The sequence below is a fragment of the Oncorhynchus keta genome, unplaced genomic scaffold (assembly GCF_023373465.1).
Source record: "Oncorhynchus keta strain PuntledgeMale-10-30-2019 unplaced genomic scaffold, Oket_V2 Un_scaffold_2224_pilon_pilon, whole genome shotgun sequence".
NCBI lineage: Eukaryota > Metazoa > Chordata > Actinopteri > Salmoniformes > Salmonidae > Oncorhynchus > Oncorhynchus keta.
This window is the reverse complement of record NW_026290867.1, coordinates 112,501-130,302: the sequence shown is the minus strand read 5'-3', so window position 1 is coordinate 130,302 and position 17,802 is coordinate 112,501. Positions and strand designations below refer to the sequence as shown.

The following is a 17,802-nucleotide window of genomic DNA, read 5'->3' as shown; positions in this document are numbered from 1 at the left end:
CTACAACAGTTAGCTAGATATTCAGAACTACAACAGCTAGCTAGATATTCAGAACTACAACAGCAGTTAGCTAGATATTCAGAACTACAACAGTTAGCTAGATATTCAGAACTACAACAGCTAGCTAGATATTCAGAACTACAACAGCTAGCTAGATATTCAGAACTACAACAGCTAGCTAGATATTCAGAACTACAACAGCTAGCTAGATATTTACTTACCTCAGGAGATGCAAAGCCCAAATACTCCCAGTCCCACGTTCCACCTCCAAAACTAGAAATACAAAAAGTACAATGTAAATAGCAGCTATTCTGTTATGTTATTAAAACACTTCAATTAGTGGAGAGAGAGAGAACAGAACAGAACAACTGCACGAGAAAACAACCCGAGTAAAAACACAATGGTGGGTGACCTTCATCTGCAATTGATTGATTTGGGGATTGAAAGGGTTTGTGAGGGGTCCCCCACCTGCGTCTAGGGGCCTCTGGGGAGTCGCTGGGGGCCACCCCCCGGGCGACGGAGGCCAGGAACTCCTGTCTCTTCTGCTGCACCAAACAGGCCGCTCGGATGATCTTATGACGGGGAGTTCGGAGGTAAGGACGGTTGACTTTCTGAGCTAGGTCCTCTGTCACCATCTCCAAGTCAGTCTACACACAGACAGGAAGAGGCCAAACAAAAAGTCTATAAACTGTAGAGGACAAAGTATCTCTTAGCTGTATAGTTTTAAACCATGAGGAAGCAGGGCCAACCCTCTTCAATCTGCCTACACACAGACAGGAAGAAGCCAAACAAAAAGTATACAAACTGTAGAGGACAAAGTATCTCTTAGCTGTATAGTTTTAAACCATGAGGAAGCAGGACCCTCTTCAATCTGCCGCCATAGGTGGATGCCTAACCGTGCCTAATGAACAGGCCAGCCGTGTGAGGAAGTCATTAACGAAGAGAGTAAAAAGGGTTCCTCACAACAAGATCTGTTATTTTAAAACCTCAGTGTTTGAGAGGAAGTCGGTTTAAAACCTCAGTGTTTGAGAGGAAGTCGGTTTAAAACCTCAGTGTTTGAGAGGAAGTCAGTTGTTTAACTACAAAACCTCAGTGTTTGAGAGGAAGTCGGTTTAAAACCTCAGTGTTTGAGAGGAAGTCGGGTTTAAAACCTCAGTGTTTGAGAGGAAGTCGTTTTAAAACCTCAGTGTTTGAGAGGAAGTCGGGTTTAAAACCTCAGTGTTTGAAAGGAAGTCGGTATAAAACCTCAGTGTTTAAGAGGAAGTCGGTTTAAAACCTCAGTGTTTGAGAGGAAGTCGTTTTAAAACCTCAGTGTTTGAGAGGAAGTCGGTATAAAACCTCAGTGTTTGAGAGGAAGTCGTTTTAGAACCTCAGTGTTTGAGAGGAAGTCGTTTTAGAACCTCAGTGTTTGAGAGGAAGTACATTTAAAACCTCAGTGTTTGAGAGGAAGTCGGTTTAAAACCTCAGTGTTTGAGAGGAAGTCGGTTTAAAACCTCAGTGTTTGAGAGGAAGTCGGTTTAAAACCTCAGTGTTTAAGAGGAAGTCGGTTTAAAACCTCAGTGTTTGAGAGGAAGTCGTTTTAAAACCTCAGTGTTTGAGAGGAAGTCGTTTTAAAACCTCAGTGTTTGAGAGGAAGTCGGTTTAAAACCTCAGTGTTTGAGAGGAAGTCGGTTTAAAACCTCAGTGTTTGAGAGGAAGTCGGTTTAAAACCTCAGTGTTTGAGAGGAAGTCGGTTTAAAACCTCAGTGTTTGAGAGGAAGTCGGTTTAAAACCTCAGTGTTTGAGAGGAAGTCGGTTTAAAACCTCAGTGTTTGAGAGGAAGTCGTTTTAAAACCTCAGTGTTTGAGAGGAAGTCGGTTTAAAACCTCAGTGTTTGAGAGGAAGTCGGTTTAAAACCTCAGTGTTTGAGAGGAAGTCGGTTTAAAACCTCAGTGTTTGAGAGGAAGTCGTTTTAAAACCTCAGTGTTTGAGAGGAAGTCGGTTTAAAACCTCAGTGTTTGAGAGGAAGTCGGTTTAAAACCTCAGTGTTTGAGAGGAAGTCGTTTTAAAACCTCAGTGTTTGAGAGGAAGTCGGTTTAAAACCTCAGTGTTTGAGAGGAAGTCCCTCAGTGTTTGAGAGGAAGTCGGTTTAAAACCTCAGTGTTTGAGAGGAAGTCGGTTTAAAACCTCAGTGTTTGAGAGGAAGTCGGTTTAAAACCTCAGTGTTTGAGAGGAAGTCGTTTTAAAACCTCAGTGTTTGAGAGGAAGTCGTTTTAAAACCTCAGTGTTTGAGAGGAAGTCGTTTTAAAACCTCAGTGTTTGAGAGGAAGTCGGTTTAAAACCTCAGTGTTTGAGAGGAAGTCGTTTTAAAACCTCAGTGTTTGAGAGGAAGTCGTTTTAAAACCTCAGTGTTTGAGAGGAAGTACATTTAAAACCTCAGTGTTTGAGAGGAAGTCGGTTTAAAACCTCAGTGTTTGAGAGGAAGTCGGTTTAAAACCTCAGTGTTTGAGAGGAAGTCGGTTTAAAACCTCAGTGTTTGAGAGGAAGTCGTTTTAAAACCTCAGTGTTTGAGAGGAAGTCGTTTTAAAACCTCAGTGTTTGAGAGGAAGTCGGTTTAAAACCTCAGTGTTTGAGAGGAAGTCGGTTTAAAACCTCAGTGTTTGAGAGGAAGTCGGTTTAAAACCTCAGTGTTTGAGAGGAAGTACATTTAAAACCTCAGTGTTTGAGAGGAAGTAGTTTTTTTTGACAAGACATTTCAGATGTTTTATATAATCCTCTCTCTTAAGATCCGTCCGTACCTGCATGAGTTCAAAAATCTCTTTCTTGGTGGATTTGATCTCCAGGAAGAAGCCGTAGGGGTAAGAGCACTTGAGGATGCGACGCGTCTTCAGCAACTCCAGTACAGCATCTTCAATGAACGTAGTGTCAGGTGGGCCTCCGTCTCCTGAGAGAGAAGAAGAGATCACAGATCAGGATTACTCCTGAGAGAGAAGAAGAGATCACGGATCAGGATTACTCCTGAGAGAGAAGAAGAGATCACGGATCAGGATTACTCCTGAGAGAGAAGAAGAGATCACGGATCAGGATTACTCCTGAGAGAGAAGAAGAGATCACGGATCAGGATTACTCCTGAGAGAGAAGAAGAGATCACGGATCAGGATTACTCCTGAGAGAGAAGAAGAGATCACGGATCAGGATTACTCCTGAGAGAGAAGAAGAGATCACAGATCAGGATTACTCCTGAGAGAGAAGAAGAGATCACAGATCAGGATTACTCCTGAGAGAGAAGAAGAGATCACAGATCAGGATTACTCCTGAGAGAGAAGAAGAGATCACAGATCAGGATTACTCCTGAGAGAGAAGAAGAGATCACGGATCAGGATTACTCCTGAGAGAGAAGAAGAGATCACGGATCAGGATTACTCCTGAGAGAGAAGAAGAGATCACGGATCAGGATTACTCCTGAGAGAGAAGAAGAGATCACGGATCAGGATTACTCCTGAGAGAGAAGAAGAGATCACGGATCAGGATTACTCCTGAGAGAGAAGAAGAGATCACGGATCAGGATTACTCCTGAGAGAGAAGAAGAGATCACGGATCAGGATTACTCCTGAGAGAGAAGAAGAGATCACGGATCAGGATTACTCCTGAGAGAGAAGAAGAGATCACGGATCAGGATTACTCCTGAGAGAGAAGAAGAGATCACGGATCAGGATTACTCCCGAGAGAGAAGAAGAGATCACGGATCAGGATTACTCCCAGAGAGAAGAAGAGATCACGGATCAGGATTACTCCTGAGAGAGAAGAAGAGATCACGGATCAGGATTACTCCTGAGAGAGAAGAAGAGATCACGGATCAGGATTACTCCCGAAAGAGAAGAAGAGATCACGGATCAGGATTACTCCTGAGAGAGAAGAAGAGATCACGGATCAGGATTACAGAGAGAAGAAGAGATCACGGATCAGGATTACTCCTGAGAGAGAAGAAGAGATCACGGATCAGGATTACTCCCGAGAGAGAAGAAGAGATCACGGATCAGGATTACTCCTGAGAGAGAAGAAGAGATCACGGATCAGGATTACTCCGAGAGAGAAGAAGAGATCAAGGATCAGGATTACTCCCGAGAGAGAAGAAATCACGGATCAGATTACTCCCGAAGAGAAGAAGAGAACGGATCAGGTTTGAGAGAGAAGAAGAGATCACGGATCAGGATTACTCCCGAGAGAGAAGAAGAGATCACGGATTGAGAACTCCCGAGAGAGAAGAAGAGATCACGGATCAGGATTAAAACCTGAGAGAGAAGAAGAGATCATGGATCAGGATTACTCCTGAGAGAGAAGAAGAGATCACAGATCAGGATTACTCCTGAGAGAGAAGAAGAGATCACAGATCAGGATTACTCCTGAGAGAGAAGAAGAGATCACGGATCAGGATTACTCCTGAGAGAGAAGAAGAGATCACGGATCAGGATTACTCCTGAGAGAGAAGAAAGATCACGGATCAGGATTACTACTGAGAGAGAAGAAGAGATCACGGATCAGGATTACTCCTGAGAGAGAAGAAGAGATCACAGATCAGGATTACTCCTGAGAGAAAGAAGAGATCACAGATCAGGATTACTCCTTTAGAGAGAAGAAGAGATCACAGATCAGGATTACTCCTGAGAGAGAAGAAGAGATCACGGATCAGGATTACTCCTGAGAGAGAAGAGATCACGGATCAGGATTACTCCTGAGAGAGAAGAAGAGATCACGGATCAGGATTACTCCTGAGAGAAGAAGAGATCACGGATCAGGATTACTCCTGAGTACAAGCAGAGATCACGGATGTCAGGTTACTCCTGAGAGAGAAGAAGAGATCATGGATCAGGATTACTCCTGAGAGAGAAGAAGAGATCACAGATCAGGATTACTCCTGAGAGAGAAGAAGAGATCACAGATCAGGATTACTCCTGAGAGAGAAGAAGAGATCACGGATCAGGATTACTCCTGAGAGAGAAGAAGAGATCACGGATCAGGATTACTCCTGAGAGAGAAGAAGAGATCACAGATCAGGATTACTACTGAGAGAGAAGAAGAGATCACGGATCAGGATTACTCCTGAGAGAGAAGAAGAGATCACAGATCAGGATTACTCCTGAGAGAGAAGAAGAGATCACAGATCAGGATTACTCCTTTAGAGAGAAGAAGAGATCACAGATCAGGATTACTCCTGAGAGAGAAGAAGAGATCACGGATCAGGATTACTCCTGAGAGAGAAGAGATCACGGATCAGGATTACTCCTGAGAGAGAAGAAGAGATCACGGATCAGGATTACTCCTGAGAGAGAAGAAGAGATCACGGATCAGGATTACTCCTGAGAGAGAAGAAGAGATCACGGATCAGGATTACTCCTGAGAGAGAAGAAGAGATCACAGATCAGGATTACTCCTGAGAGAGAAGAAGAGATCACGGATCAGGATTACTCCTGAGAGAGAAGAAGAGATCACAGATCAGGATTACTCCTGAGAGAGAAGAAGAGATCACGGATCAGGATTACTCCTGAGAGAGAAGAAGAGATCACAGATCAGGATTACTCCTGAGAGAGAAGAAGAGATCACAGATCAGGATTACTCCTGAGAGAGAAGAAGAGATCACGGATCAGGATTACTCCTGAGAGAGAAGAAGAGATCACGGATCAGGATTACTCCTGAGAGAGAAGAAGAGATCACAGATCAGGATTACTCCTGAGAGAGAAGAAGAGATCACAGATCAGGATTACTCCTGAGAGAGAAGAAGAGATCACAGATCAGGATTACTCCTGAGAGAGAAGAAGAGATCACAGATCAGGATTACTCCTGAGAGAGAAGAAGAGATCACAGATCAGGATTACTCCTGAGAGAGAAGAAGAGATCACAGATCAGGATTACTCCTGAGAGAGAAGAAGAGATCACAGATCAGGATTACTCCTGAGAGAGAAGAAGAGATCACAGATCAGGATTACTCCTGAGAGAGAAGAAGAGATCACAGATCAGGATTACTCCTGAGAGAGAAGAAGAGATCACAGATCAGGATTACTCACGCTCTCATACACACCGACTCATCATATCACATTCAGAAGAGAAAAAGAAAACTGATAGATTTTCAAGTACTTTAAGAGTGTCATTAATACATCTCCACTGATTTCAGTCTGTGTGTTGGTCTATTTATTTGAAAATGGTTGTCTTCAAAACAAAATGGAACAAAACTATGAAAAAAAAGCATTGACACACACGACACGAATATCCACATACGTCCACTCAAGGCTCTGCTCAGCTGTTCCATCTTGTCTTTGGCTGTCTTCAACAGGCGCTGCTCCAGCTAGATGGAAGGACAGACAAGGTAAGGTCCCACTACAGGACTTACTAAAGCTACATGACAGTTAAACAAACCCATCTCTGCCCTACTGACCTGGACAGGATGTCAGGCTACACATCTCTGCCCTACTTACCTGGACAGGTTGTCAGGCTACACCAGGACTTACTAAAGCTACATGACATTTAAACAAACCCAGCTCTGCCCTACTTACATGGACAGGGTTGTCAGGCTACACCAGGACTTACTAAAGCTACATGACATTTAAACAAACCCAGCTCTGCCCTACTTACCTGGACAGGGGTTGTCAGGCTATACCAGGACTTCCTAATACAAACTGCCAGATGTTACCTAAATGTACCACAGCCCCTTTTACATGGTAGCTGTGTTCATGGTTCTGGAAGCGGGTCCAGTAATTACCTGGTAACTGTGTTCATGGTTCTGGAAGCAGGTCCAGTATTTACCTGGTAACTGTGTTCATGGTTCTGGAAGCAGGTCAAGTATTTACCTGGTAACTGTGTTCATGGTTCTGGAAGCAGGTCAAGTATTTACCTGGTAACTGTGTTCATGGTTCTGGAAGCAGGTCCAGTATTTACCTGGTAACTGTGTTCATAGTTCTGGAAGCAGGTCCAGTATTTACCTGGTAGCTGTGTTCATGGTTCTGGAAGCAGGTCCAGCTCTTACCTGGTAGCTGTGTTCATGTTTCTGGAAGCAGGTCCAGTTCTTACCTGGTAGCTGTGTTCATGGTTCTGGAAGCAGGTCCAGTATTTACCTGGTAGCTGTGTTCATGGTTCTGGAAGCGGGTCCAGTATTTACCTGGTAACTGTGTTCATGGTTCTGGAAGCGGGTCCAGTATTTACCTGGTAGCTGTGTTCATGGTTCTGGAAGCGGGTCCAGTATTTACCTGGTAACTGTGTTCATGGTTCTGGAAGCGGGTCCAGTATTTACCTGGTAGCTGTGTTCATGGTTCTGGAAGCAGGTCCAGTATTTACCTGGTAACTGTGTTCATGGTTCTGGAAGCGGGTCCAGTATTTACCTGGTAACTGTGTTCATGGTTCTGGAAGCGGTCCAGTATTTACCTGGTAGCTGTGTTCATGGTTCTGGAAGCAGGTCCAGTATTTACCTGGTAACTGTGTTCATGGTTCTGGAAGCGGGTCCAGTATTTACCTGGTAACTGTGTTCATGGTTCTGGAAGCGTGTGTAGTAGTGCATGAAACGGTCCAGTTCCTGGAATCCCTTGTGCTTCTTCTCAGCCTGCAATGACAAGAAGACAAGAGAAAAAAAATATATATATATATTTTTTAAACACTATACATTTATATAGCTTATAATGGACCTATATATTTATATAACGGACCTATATATTTATATGAATTATAATGGACCTATATATTTATATGAATTATAACGGACCTATATATTTATATAACGGACCTATATATTTATATGAATTATAACGGACCTATATATTTATATAACGGACCTATATATTTATATGAATTATAACAGACCTATATATTTATATGAATTATAACGGACCTATATATATATATAACGGACCTATATATTTATATGAATTATAACGGACCTATATATTTATATAACGGACCTATATATTTATATGAATTATAACGTTCCTATATATATATATAAACGGACCTATATATTTATATGAATTATAACTCAGACCTATATATTTATATAACGGACCTATATATTTATACAACGGACCTATATATTTATATGAATTATAACGGTACCTATATATTTATATAACAGATCTATATATTTATATTTTTTATTTTTTTATGTTTTTATTTCACCTTTATTTAACCAGGTAGGCTAGTTGAGAACAAGTTCTCTTTGCAACTCAACCTGATAGTTCCCTGTTAAGTGTGAACAGACAACTGACAGAGTTACACATGGAGTAAACAATAGCAAGTCAATAACAAATAAAAAACTAAAAATGGGCAGTTCCCTATATACAATGTGTGTCTAAAAGGCATGAGGAGGTAGGCGAACGGTAATACCCTTTTGCAGATTAACACTGGACTAAATGATCAGATGGTCATGTACAGGTAGAGATATTGGTGTGAAAAAGAGCAGAAAAGTAAATAAATAAAAACAGTATAAAAACAGTATGGAATGAGGTAGGTGAAAATGGGTGGGCTATTTATTTATAGACTATTACAGCTGCACCTCTCGGTTTCTACTCGGATAGCTGATGTTTGAAGTGTGAGGGAGATAAAAGTCTCCAACTTCAGCGATTTTTGCAATCGTTCCAGTCACAGGCAGCAGAGTACTGGAACGAGGCCTAATGAGGTGTTGGCTTTAGGGATGATCAGTGAGATACACCTGCTGGAGCGCGTGCTACGGATGGGTGTTGCCATCGTGACCAGTGAACTGAGATAAGGCGGATTTACCTAGCATGGACTTGTAGATGACCTAGAGCCAGTGGGTCTGGCGACGAATATGTAGTGAGGGCCAGCCGACTAGAGCATTTAAGTCGCAGTGGTGGGTGGTATTATGTGAATTAGTGACAAAACGGATGGCACTGTTTTAGACTGCATAGTTTGCTGAGTAGAGTGTTGGAAGCCATTTTGTAGATGACATCGGAATTCGACACGGAAAGTCAGTTTTACTAAAGCTCTGCGTTGAAAGGCTTTGTTAGCAATAGATAGCAGACTCTTGATTTGATTTTCCATTGAATGTAATGTGAGTCTGGAAGGAGAGTTTGCAGTCTAAAGCCAGACACCTAGGTACTTATAGATGTATATATTCAACGGTCGGAACCATACAGGGTGGTGATGCTAGTATATGCGGGTGCAGGCATATTTATATGAAAAGCATGCATTTGGTTTTATATGAATTATAGAGCAGTTGGAGGCCACGGAAGGATGCTTTGGCATTGAAGCCTTTATTTATATAGCACAGTGTCCAATATACGGGCCTAGTATTAGAATGGTATAACTTGTAGATATTTATAGGAATTATAAGAGCTACATCATTTACATACAGAGAAAACGGCCCGAGATATGAACCTGTGGCACCCCCATATAGACTGATCCAGAGGACCGGACATATTTCAGATATGAATTATAACTCTGTCTGCAAAGTATATTTATATAACCAGGCAAGGCAGTCATATATTTATATAAAACACCTGTTGAGTTTGCCGATAAGAATATTTGATTGACAGACCTATATATTTATGCGAGGACCGATGAAAACGGCTAACATGACTTAATATACTGTCTTTTATCGATGGCGGACCTATGATATCGTTTATACCTTGATTTGATATGAATTATAACCGACCTAAATATTTATACAGCGGAGAAGGTACGGTGGGATTCGAGATGGTCAGTAACCTGTTTTTGACTTGGCTTTCGAAGACCTTAGATATTTAGGGCAACGGATATAGGTCTATAACAGTTTAACGGTCCATAATCTCCCCCTTTGAAGAGGGGGATGACTATATATTTATATAACGGACCTATATATTTATATGAATTATAACGGACCTATATATTTATATAACGGACCTATATATTTATATGAATTATATACGGACCTATATATTTATATGAATTATAACGGACCTATATATTTATATAATTATAACGGACCTATATATTTATATGAATTATAATTTATATAACGGACCTATATATTTATATAACGGACCTATATATTTATATGAATTATAACAGACCTATATATTTATATAACGGACCTATATATTTATATAACAGACCTATTATATACGAATTATAATGACCTATATATTTATATAACAGACCTATATATTTATAAAACAGACCTATATATTTATAAAACAGACCTATATATTTATAAAACAGACCTATATATTTATATAACGGACCTATATATTTATATAACTGACCTATATACTTATATGAATTATAACAGACCTATATATTTATATGAATTATAACAGACCTATATATTTATATAACGGACCTATATATTTATGAATTATAACGGACCTATATATTTATATAACTGACCTATATATTTATATGAATTATAACAGACCTATATATTTATATTAATTATAACGGACCTATATATTTATATAACGGACCTATATATTTATATGAATTATAACGGACCTATATATTTATATGAATTATAACGGACCTATATATTTATATAACGGACCTATATATTTATATAACGGACCTATATATTTATATGAATTATAACGGACCTATATATTTATATGAATTATAACGGACCTATATATTTATGTGAATTATAACGGACCTATATATTTATGTGAATTATAACGGACCTATATATTTATATGAATTATAACGGACCTATATATTTATATGAATTATAACGGACCTATATATTTATATGAATTATAACGGACCTATATATTTATATAATTATAACGGACCTATATATTTATATGAATTATAACGACCTATATATTTATATAACGGACCTATATATTTATATGAATTATAACGGACCTATATATTTATATAACGGACCTATATATTTATATGAATTATAACGGACCTATATATTTATATAACGGACCTATATATTTATATAACGGACCTATATATTTATATGAATTATAACGGACCTATATATTTATATATAACGGACCTATATATTTGTATGAATTATACCGGACCTATATATTTATATAACGGACCTATATATTTATGTGAATTATAACGGACCAATATATTTATATAACAGACCTATATATTTATATGAATTATAACAGACCTATATATTTATATAACGGACCTATATATTTATATAACGGACCTATATATTTATATAACGGACCTATATATTTATATGAATTATAACGGACCTATATATTTATATAACGGACCTATATATTTATATAACGTACCTATATATTTGTATGAATTATAACGGACCTATATATTTATATAACGGACCTATATATTTATATGAATTATAATGGACCTATATATTTATATGAATTATAATGGACCTATATATTTATATGAATTATAATGGACCTATATATTTATATAACGGACCTATATATTTATATGAATTATAACGGACCTATATATTTATATGAATTATAACGGACCTATATATTTATATGAATTATAACGGACCTATATATTTATATGAATTATAATGGACCTATATATTTATATAACGGACCTATATATTTATATGAATTATAACGGACCTATATATTTATATAACGGACCTATATATTTATATTATATAACGACCTATATATTTATATAACGGACCTATATATTTATATGAATTATAACGGACCTATATATTTATATAACGGACCTATATATTTATATAACGGACCTATATATTTGTATGAATTATAACGGACCTATATATTTATATAACGGACCTATATATTTATATAACGGACCTATATATTTATATGAATTATAACGGACCTATATATTTATATAACGGACCTATATATTTATATAACGGACCTATATATTTATATGAATTATAACGGACCTATATATTTATATAACGGACCTATATATTTATATAACGGACCTATATATTTATATGAATTATAACGGACCTATATATTTATATAACGGACCTATATATTTATATAACGGACCTATATATTTATATGAATTATAACAGACCTATATATTTATATAACGGACCTATATATTTATATAAAGGACCTATATATTTATGTGAATTATAACGGACCTATATATTTATATGAATTATAACTGACCTATATATTTATATGAATTATAACGGACCTATATATTTATATGAATTATAACGGACCTATATATTTATATAACGGACCTATATATTTATATAACGGACCTATATATTTATATGAATTATAACGGACCTATATATTTATATAATGGACCTATATATTTATATAACGGACCTATATATTTATATGAATTATAACAGACCTATATATTTATATAACGGACCTATATATTTATATAAAGGACCTATATATTTATGTGAATTATAACGGACCTATATATTTATATGAATTATAACTGACCTATATATTTATATGAATTATAACGGACCTATATATTTATATAACGGACCTATATATTTATATAATGGACCTATATATTTATATGAATTATAACAGACCTATATATTTATATGAATTATAATGGACCTATATATTTATATGAATTATAACGGACCTATATATTTATATGAATTATAACGGACCTATATATTTATATAACGGACCTATATATTTATATAACAGACCTATATATTTATATAAAGGACCTATATATTTATATGAATTATAACAGACCTAAATATCAATATGAATTATAACGGACCTATATATTTATATGAATTATAACAGACCTAAATGTTCAAATAACTGCCCTATTTCGGGCCCGTAAATTGATTTAGAAAACAAAATCGGTCCAAAAAGTATGGGCCCAACTTTGACTGTCTAAATCCCGATGTGGCCCTCCAGACTAAATGTTACCCCACCCTGCTCTAGTCTTCCTGATGTGGCCCCACCCTGCTCTAGTCTTCCTGATGTGGCCCCACCCTGCTCTAGTCTTCCTGATGTGGCCCCACCTCGCTCTAGTCTTCCTGATGTGGCCCCACCTCGCTCTAGTCTTCCTGATGTGGCCCCACCTCGCTCTAGTCTTCCTGATGTGGCCCCACCCTGCTCTAGTCTTCCTGATGTGGCCCCACCCTGCTCTAGTCTTCCTGATGTGGCTCTAGTCTTCCTGATGTGGCCCCACCCTGCTCTAGTCTTCCTGATGTGGCCCAACCTCGCTCTAGTCTTCCTGATGTGGCCCCACCTCGCTCTAGTCTTCCTGATGTGGCCCCACCCTGCTCTGGTCTTCCTGATGTGGCCCCACCCAGAGGTGCTCTAGTCTTCCTGATGTGGCTCTAGTCTTCCTGATGTGGCCCCACCAGAACAGAGGTGCTCTAGTCTTCCTGATGTCTTCCTGAGTTTCTCTATAACACAGAACAGAGTGAACTGTGAGTGAGTGAGTGAGTGAGTGAGTGAGTGAGTGAGTGAGTGAACACAGTGAGTGGTGGAGTGAGTGAGTGAGTGGTGGTGAGTGAGTGGAGTGAGTGAGTGAGTGAGTGAGTGAGTGTGTGTGTGTGTGTGTGTGTGTGTACTCCACACCTCCACAGTCATGTCTTTGTTCTGCTCCTCCACCTGGTTGATGACCTCATAGCAGGGTACAGCGGTAGTAACCTCCAGTAGAAGAGCTGTGTTTCTTCCATTCCTCCAGACAGATCCAGCAGAAGTCATACTTACACTGCAGAGAGGCAGAGAGGGAAGAGGAGGTAGTCAGTCAGTAGCAGGACATACCAAGGCCCTAACCTCTGACATGACAAGGCCCTAACCTCTGGCATGACTAAAGGTCAGTGAGCAGGACATACCAGAAGGCCCTAACCTCTGGTATGACTAAAGGTAGTCAGTCAGTAGCAGGACATACTAAGGCCCTAACCTCTGGTATGACTAAAGGTCAGTAGCAGGACATACCAAGGCCCTAACCTCTGGTATGACTAAAGGTCAGTAGCAGGACATACCAAGGCCCTAACCTCTGGCATGACTAAAGGTAGTCAGTCAGTAGCAGGACATACTAAGGCCTAACCTCTGGCATGACTAAAGGTCAGTAGCAGGACATACCAAGGCCCTAACCTCTGGTATGACTAAAGGTAGTCAGACAGTAGCAGGACATACCAAGGCCCGAACCTCTGACATGACTAAAGGTAGTCAGTCAGTAGCAGGACATACCAAGGCCCTAACCTCTCTGGCATGACTAAAGGTAGTCAGTCAGTAGCAGGACATACCAAGGCCCTAACCTCTGGCATGACTAAAGGTAGTCAGGCAGTAGCAGGACATACCAAGGCCCTAACCTCTGGTATGACTAAAGGTAGTCAGTCAGTAGCAGGACATACCAAGGCCCTAACCTCTGGCATGACTAAAGGTAGTCAGTCAGTAGCAGGACATACCAAGGCCCGAACCTCTGACATGACTAAAGGTAGTCAGTCAGTAGCAGGACATACCAAGGCCCTAACCTCTGGTATGACTAAAGGTCAGTAGTAGGACATACCAAGGCCCTAACCTCTGGCATGACTAAAGGTCAGTAGTAGGACATACCAAGGCCCTAACATCTGGTATGACTAAAGGTCAGTAGCAGGACATACCAAGGCCCTAACCTCTGGCATGACTAAAGGTCAGTAGCAGGACATACCAAGGCCCTAACCTCTGGCATGACTAAAGGTCAGTAGCAGGACATACCAAGGCCCTAACCTCTGGTATGACTAAAGGTAGAAACACTGCTTTGCTGGCTGTGTGGTGACGATGTAAAAAGGAAACTAAAACACAAAGCCAACTGCTGAAATCACTGTTGTCCTGAGGAGACAGGACTTGGATGGCACTCAAGATAATCTATAGTATATAGTGACTGACAGAGAGAGAGAAGAGAGAGAGAAAGAGAAGAGAGAGAGAGAGAGAGAGAGAGAGTAGAGGATAGCGTAACAGAGAGAGAGACAGAGAGGAAGAGAGAGAGAGAACGACAACATCATGAAGTACAACAGACCTGTCACTACAACATCACGTAGGACAACAGACCTGTCACTACAGCACTACAACATCATGTAGGACAACAGACCTGTTACTACAGCACTACAACATCACATAGGACAACAGACCTGTCACTACAGCACTACAACATCACATAGGACAACAGACCTGTCACTACAGCACTACAACATCATGTAGGACAACAGACCTGTTACTACAGCACTACAACATCACTTAGGACAACAGACCTGTCACTACAGCACTACAACATCATGTAGGACAACAGACCTGTCACTACAGCACTACAACATCACGTAGGACAACAGACCTGTCACTACAGCACTACAACATCACGTAGGACAACAGACCTGTCACTACAACATCACGTAGGACAACAGGCCTGTCACTACAGCACTACAACATCACATAGGACAACAGACCTGTCACTACAGCACTACAACATCATGTAGGACAACAGGCCTGTCACTACAGCACTACAACATCACGTAGGACAACAGACCTGTCACTACAGCACTACAACATCATGTAGGACAACAGGCCTGTCACTACAGCACTACAACATCATGTAGGACAACAGGCCTGTCACTACAGCACTACAACATCACGTAGGACAACAGGCCTGTCACTACAGCGCTACAACATCACGTAGGACAACAGACCTGTCACTACAGCACTACAACATCACGTAGGACAACAGACCTGTCACTACAGCACTACAACATCACGTAGGACAACAGACCTGTCACTACAACATCACGTAGGACAACATACCTGTCACTACAACAGACCTGTCACTACAACAGGCCTGTCACTACAGCACTACAACATCACGTAGGACAACAGACCTGTCACTACAGCACTACAACATCACGTAGGACAACAGACCTGTCACTACAGCACTACAACATCACGTAGGACAACAGACCTGTCACTGCAGCACTACAACATCACGTAGGACAACAGACCTGTCACTACAGCACTACAACATCACGTAGGACAACAGACCTGTCACTACAGCACTACAACATCACGTAGGACAACAGACCTGTCACTACAGCACTAAAACATCATGTAGGATAACAGACCTGTCACTACAACATCACGTAGGACAACAGACCTGTCACTACAGCACTACAGCATCATGTAGGACAACAGACCTGTCACTACAGCACTACAGCATCATGTAGGACAACAGACCTGTCACTACAGCACTACAGCATCATGTAGGACAACAGACCTGTCACTACAACATCACGTAGGACAACAGGCCTGTCACTACAGCACTACAACATCATGTAGGACAACAGACCTGTCACTACAGCACTACAACATCACGTAGGACAACAGACCTGTCACTACAGCACTACAACATCACGTAGGACAACAGACCTGTCACTACAGCACTACAACATCACGTAGGACAACAGACCTGTCACTACAGCACTACAACATCACGTAGGACAACAGACCTGTCACTACAGCACTACAACATCACGTAGGACAACAGACCTGTCACTACAGCACTACAACATCACGTAGGACAACAGACCTGTCACTACAGCACTACAACATCACGTAGGACAACAGACCTGTCACTACAGCACTACAACATCACGTAGGACAACAGGCCTGTCACTACAACATCACGTAGGACAACAGACCTGTCACTACAGCACTACAACATCACGTAGGAAAACAGACCTGTCACTACAGCACTACAACATCACGTAGGACAACAGACCTGTCACTACAGCACTACAACATCACGTAGGACAACAGGCCTGTCACTACAACATCACGTAGGACAACAGGCCTGTCACTACAGCACTACAACATCACGTAGGACAACAGACCTGTCACTACAGCGCTACAACATCACGTAGGACAACAGACCTGTCACTACAGCACTACAACATCACGTAGGACAACAGACCTGTCACTACAGCGCTACAACATCACGTAGGACAACAGACCTGTCACTACAGCACTACAACATCACGTAGGACAACAGGCCTGTCACTACAACATCACGTAGGACAACAGGCCTGTCACTACAACAGGCCTGTTACTACAGCACTACAACATCACGTAGGACAACAGACCTGTCACTACAGCACTACAACATCACGTAGGACAACAGACCTGTCACTACAGCGCTACAACATCACGTAGGACAACAGACCTGTCACTACAGCACTACAACATCACGTAGGACAACAGACCTGTCACTACAACATCACGTAGGACAACAGACCTGTCACTACAACAGACCTGTCACTACAACATCACGTAGGACAACAGACCTGTCACTACAGCGCTACAACATCACGTAGGACAACAGACCTGTCACTACAGACCTGTCACTACAACATCACGTAGGACAACAGACCTGTCACTACAACATCACGTAGGACAACAGACCTGTCACTACAACAGACCTGTCACTACAACATCACGTAGGACAACAGACCTGTCACTACAACATCACGTAGGACAACAGACCTGTCACTACAACAGACCTGTCACTACAACATCATGTAGGACAACAGACCTGTCACTACAACAGACAACAGACCTGTCACTACAGCACTACAACATCACGTAGGACAACAGACCTGTCACTACAGCACTACAACATCACGTAGGACAACAGACCTGTCACTACAGCACTACAACATCACGTAGGACAACAGACCTGTCACTAAGCACTACAACATCACGTAGGACAACAGACCTGTTACTACAGCACTACAACATCACGTAGGACAACAGACCTGTCACTACAGCACTACAACATCATGTAGGACAACAGGCCTGTCACTACAGCACTACAACATCACGTAGGACAACAGGCCTGTCACTACAACATCATGTAGGACAACAG

General features: G+C 40.5%; 1 protein-coding gene and 1 long non-coding RNA gene across 2 annotated transcripts in view; both read right to left on the bottom strand.

Annotated features, from left to right (window-relative positions):
* The window catches only part of LOC118381550 (ankyrin repeat and IBR domain-containing protein 1-like), an 87,798-nt gene that overhangs the window by 10,541 nt on the left and 59,455 nt on the right, over nt 1–17,802 (bottom strand). Inside the window, 7 exon segments of the mRNA XM_052515247.1 lie at nt 222–273; nt 469–647; nt 2,778–2,923; nt 6,253–6,319; nt 7,481–7,567; nt 13,488–13,538; nt 13,540–13,623. Of these exon segments, the coding sequence (XP_052371207.1) occupies nt 222–273; nt 469–647; nt 2,778–2,923; nt 6,253–6,319; nt 7,481–7,567; nt 13,488–13,538; nt 13,540–13,623 (666 nt within the window).
* Nucleotides 6,933–7,471, bottom strand: LOC127928163 (uncharacterized). The gene is made up of 3 exons (XR_008130744.1): nt 7,393–7,471; nt 7,262–7,305; nt 6,933–7,085 (listed from the first exon to the last, which is right to left on the bottom strand). It is a non-coding gene; the product is annotated as an uncharacterized LOC127928163 (long non-coding RNA).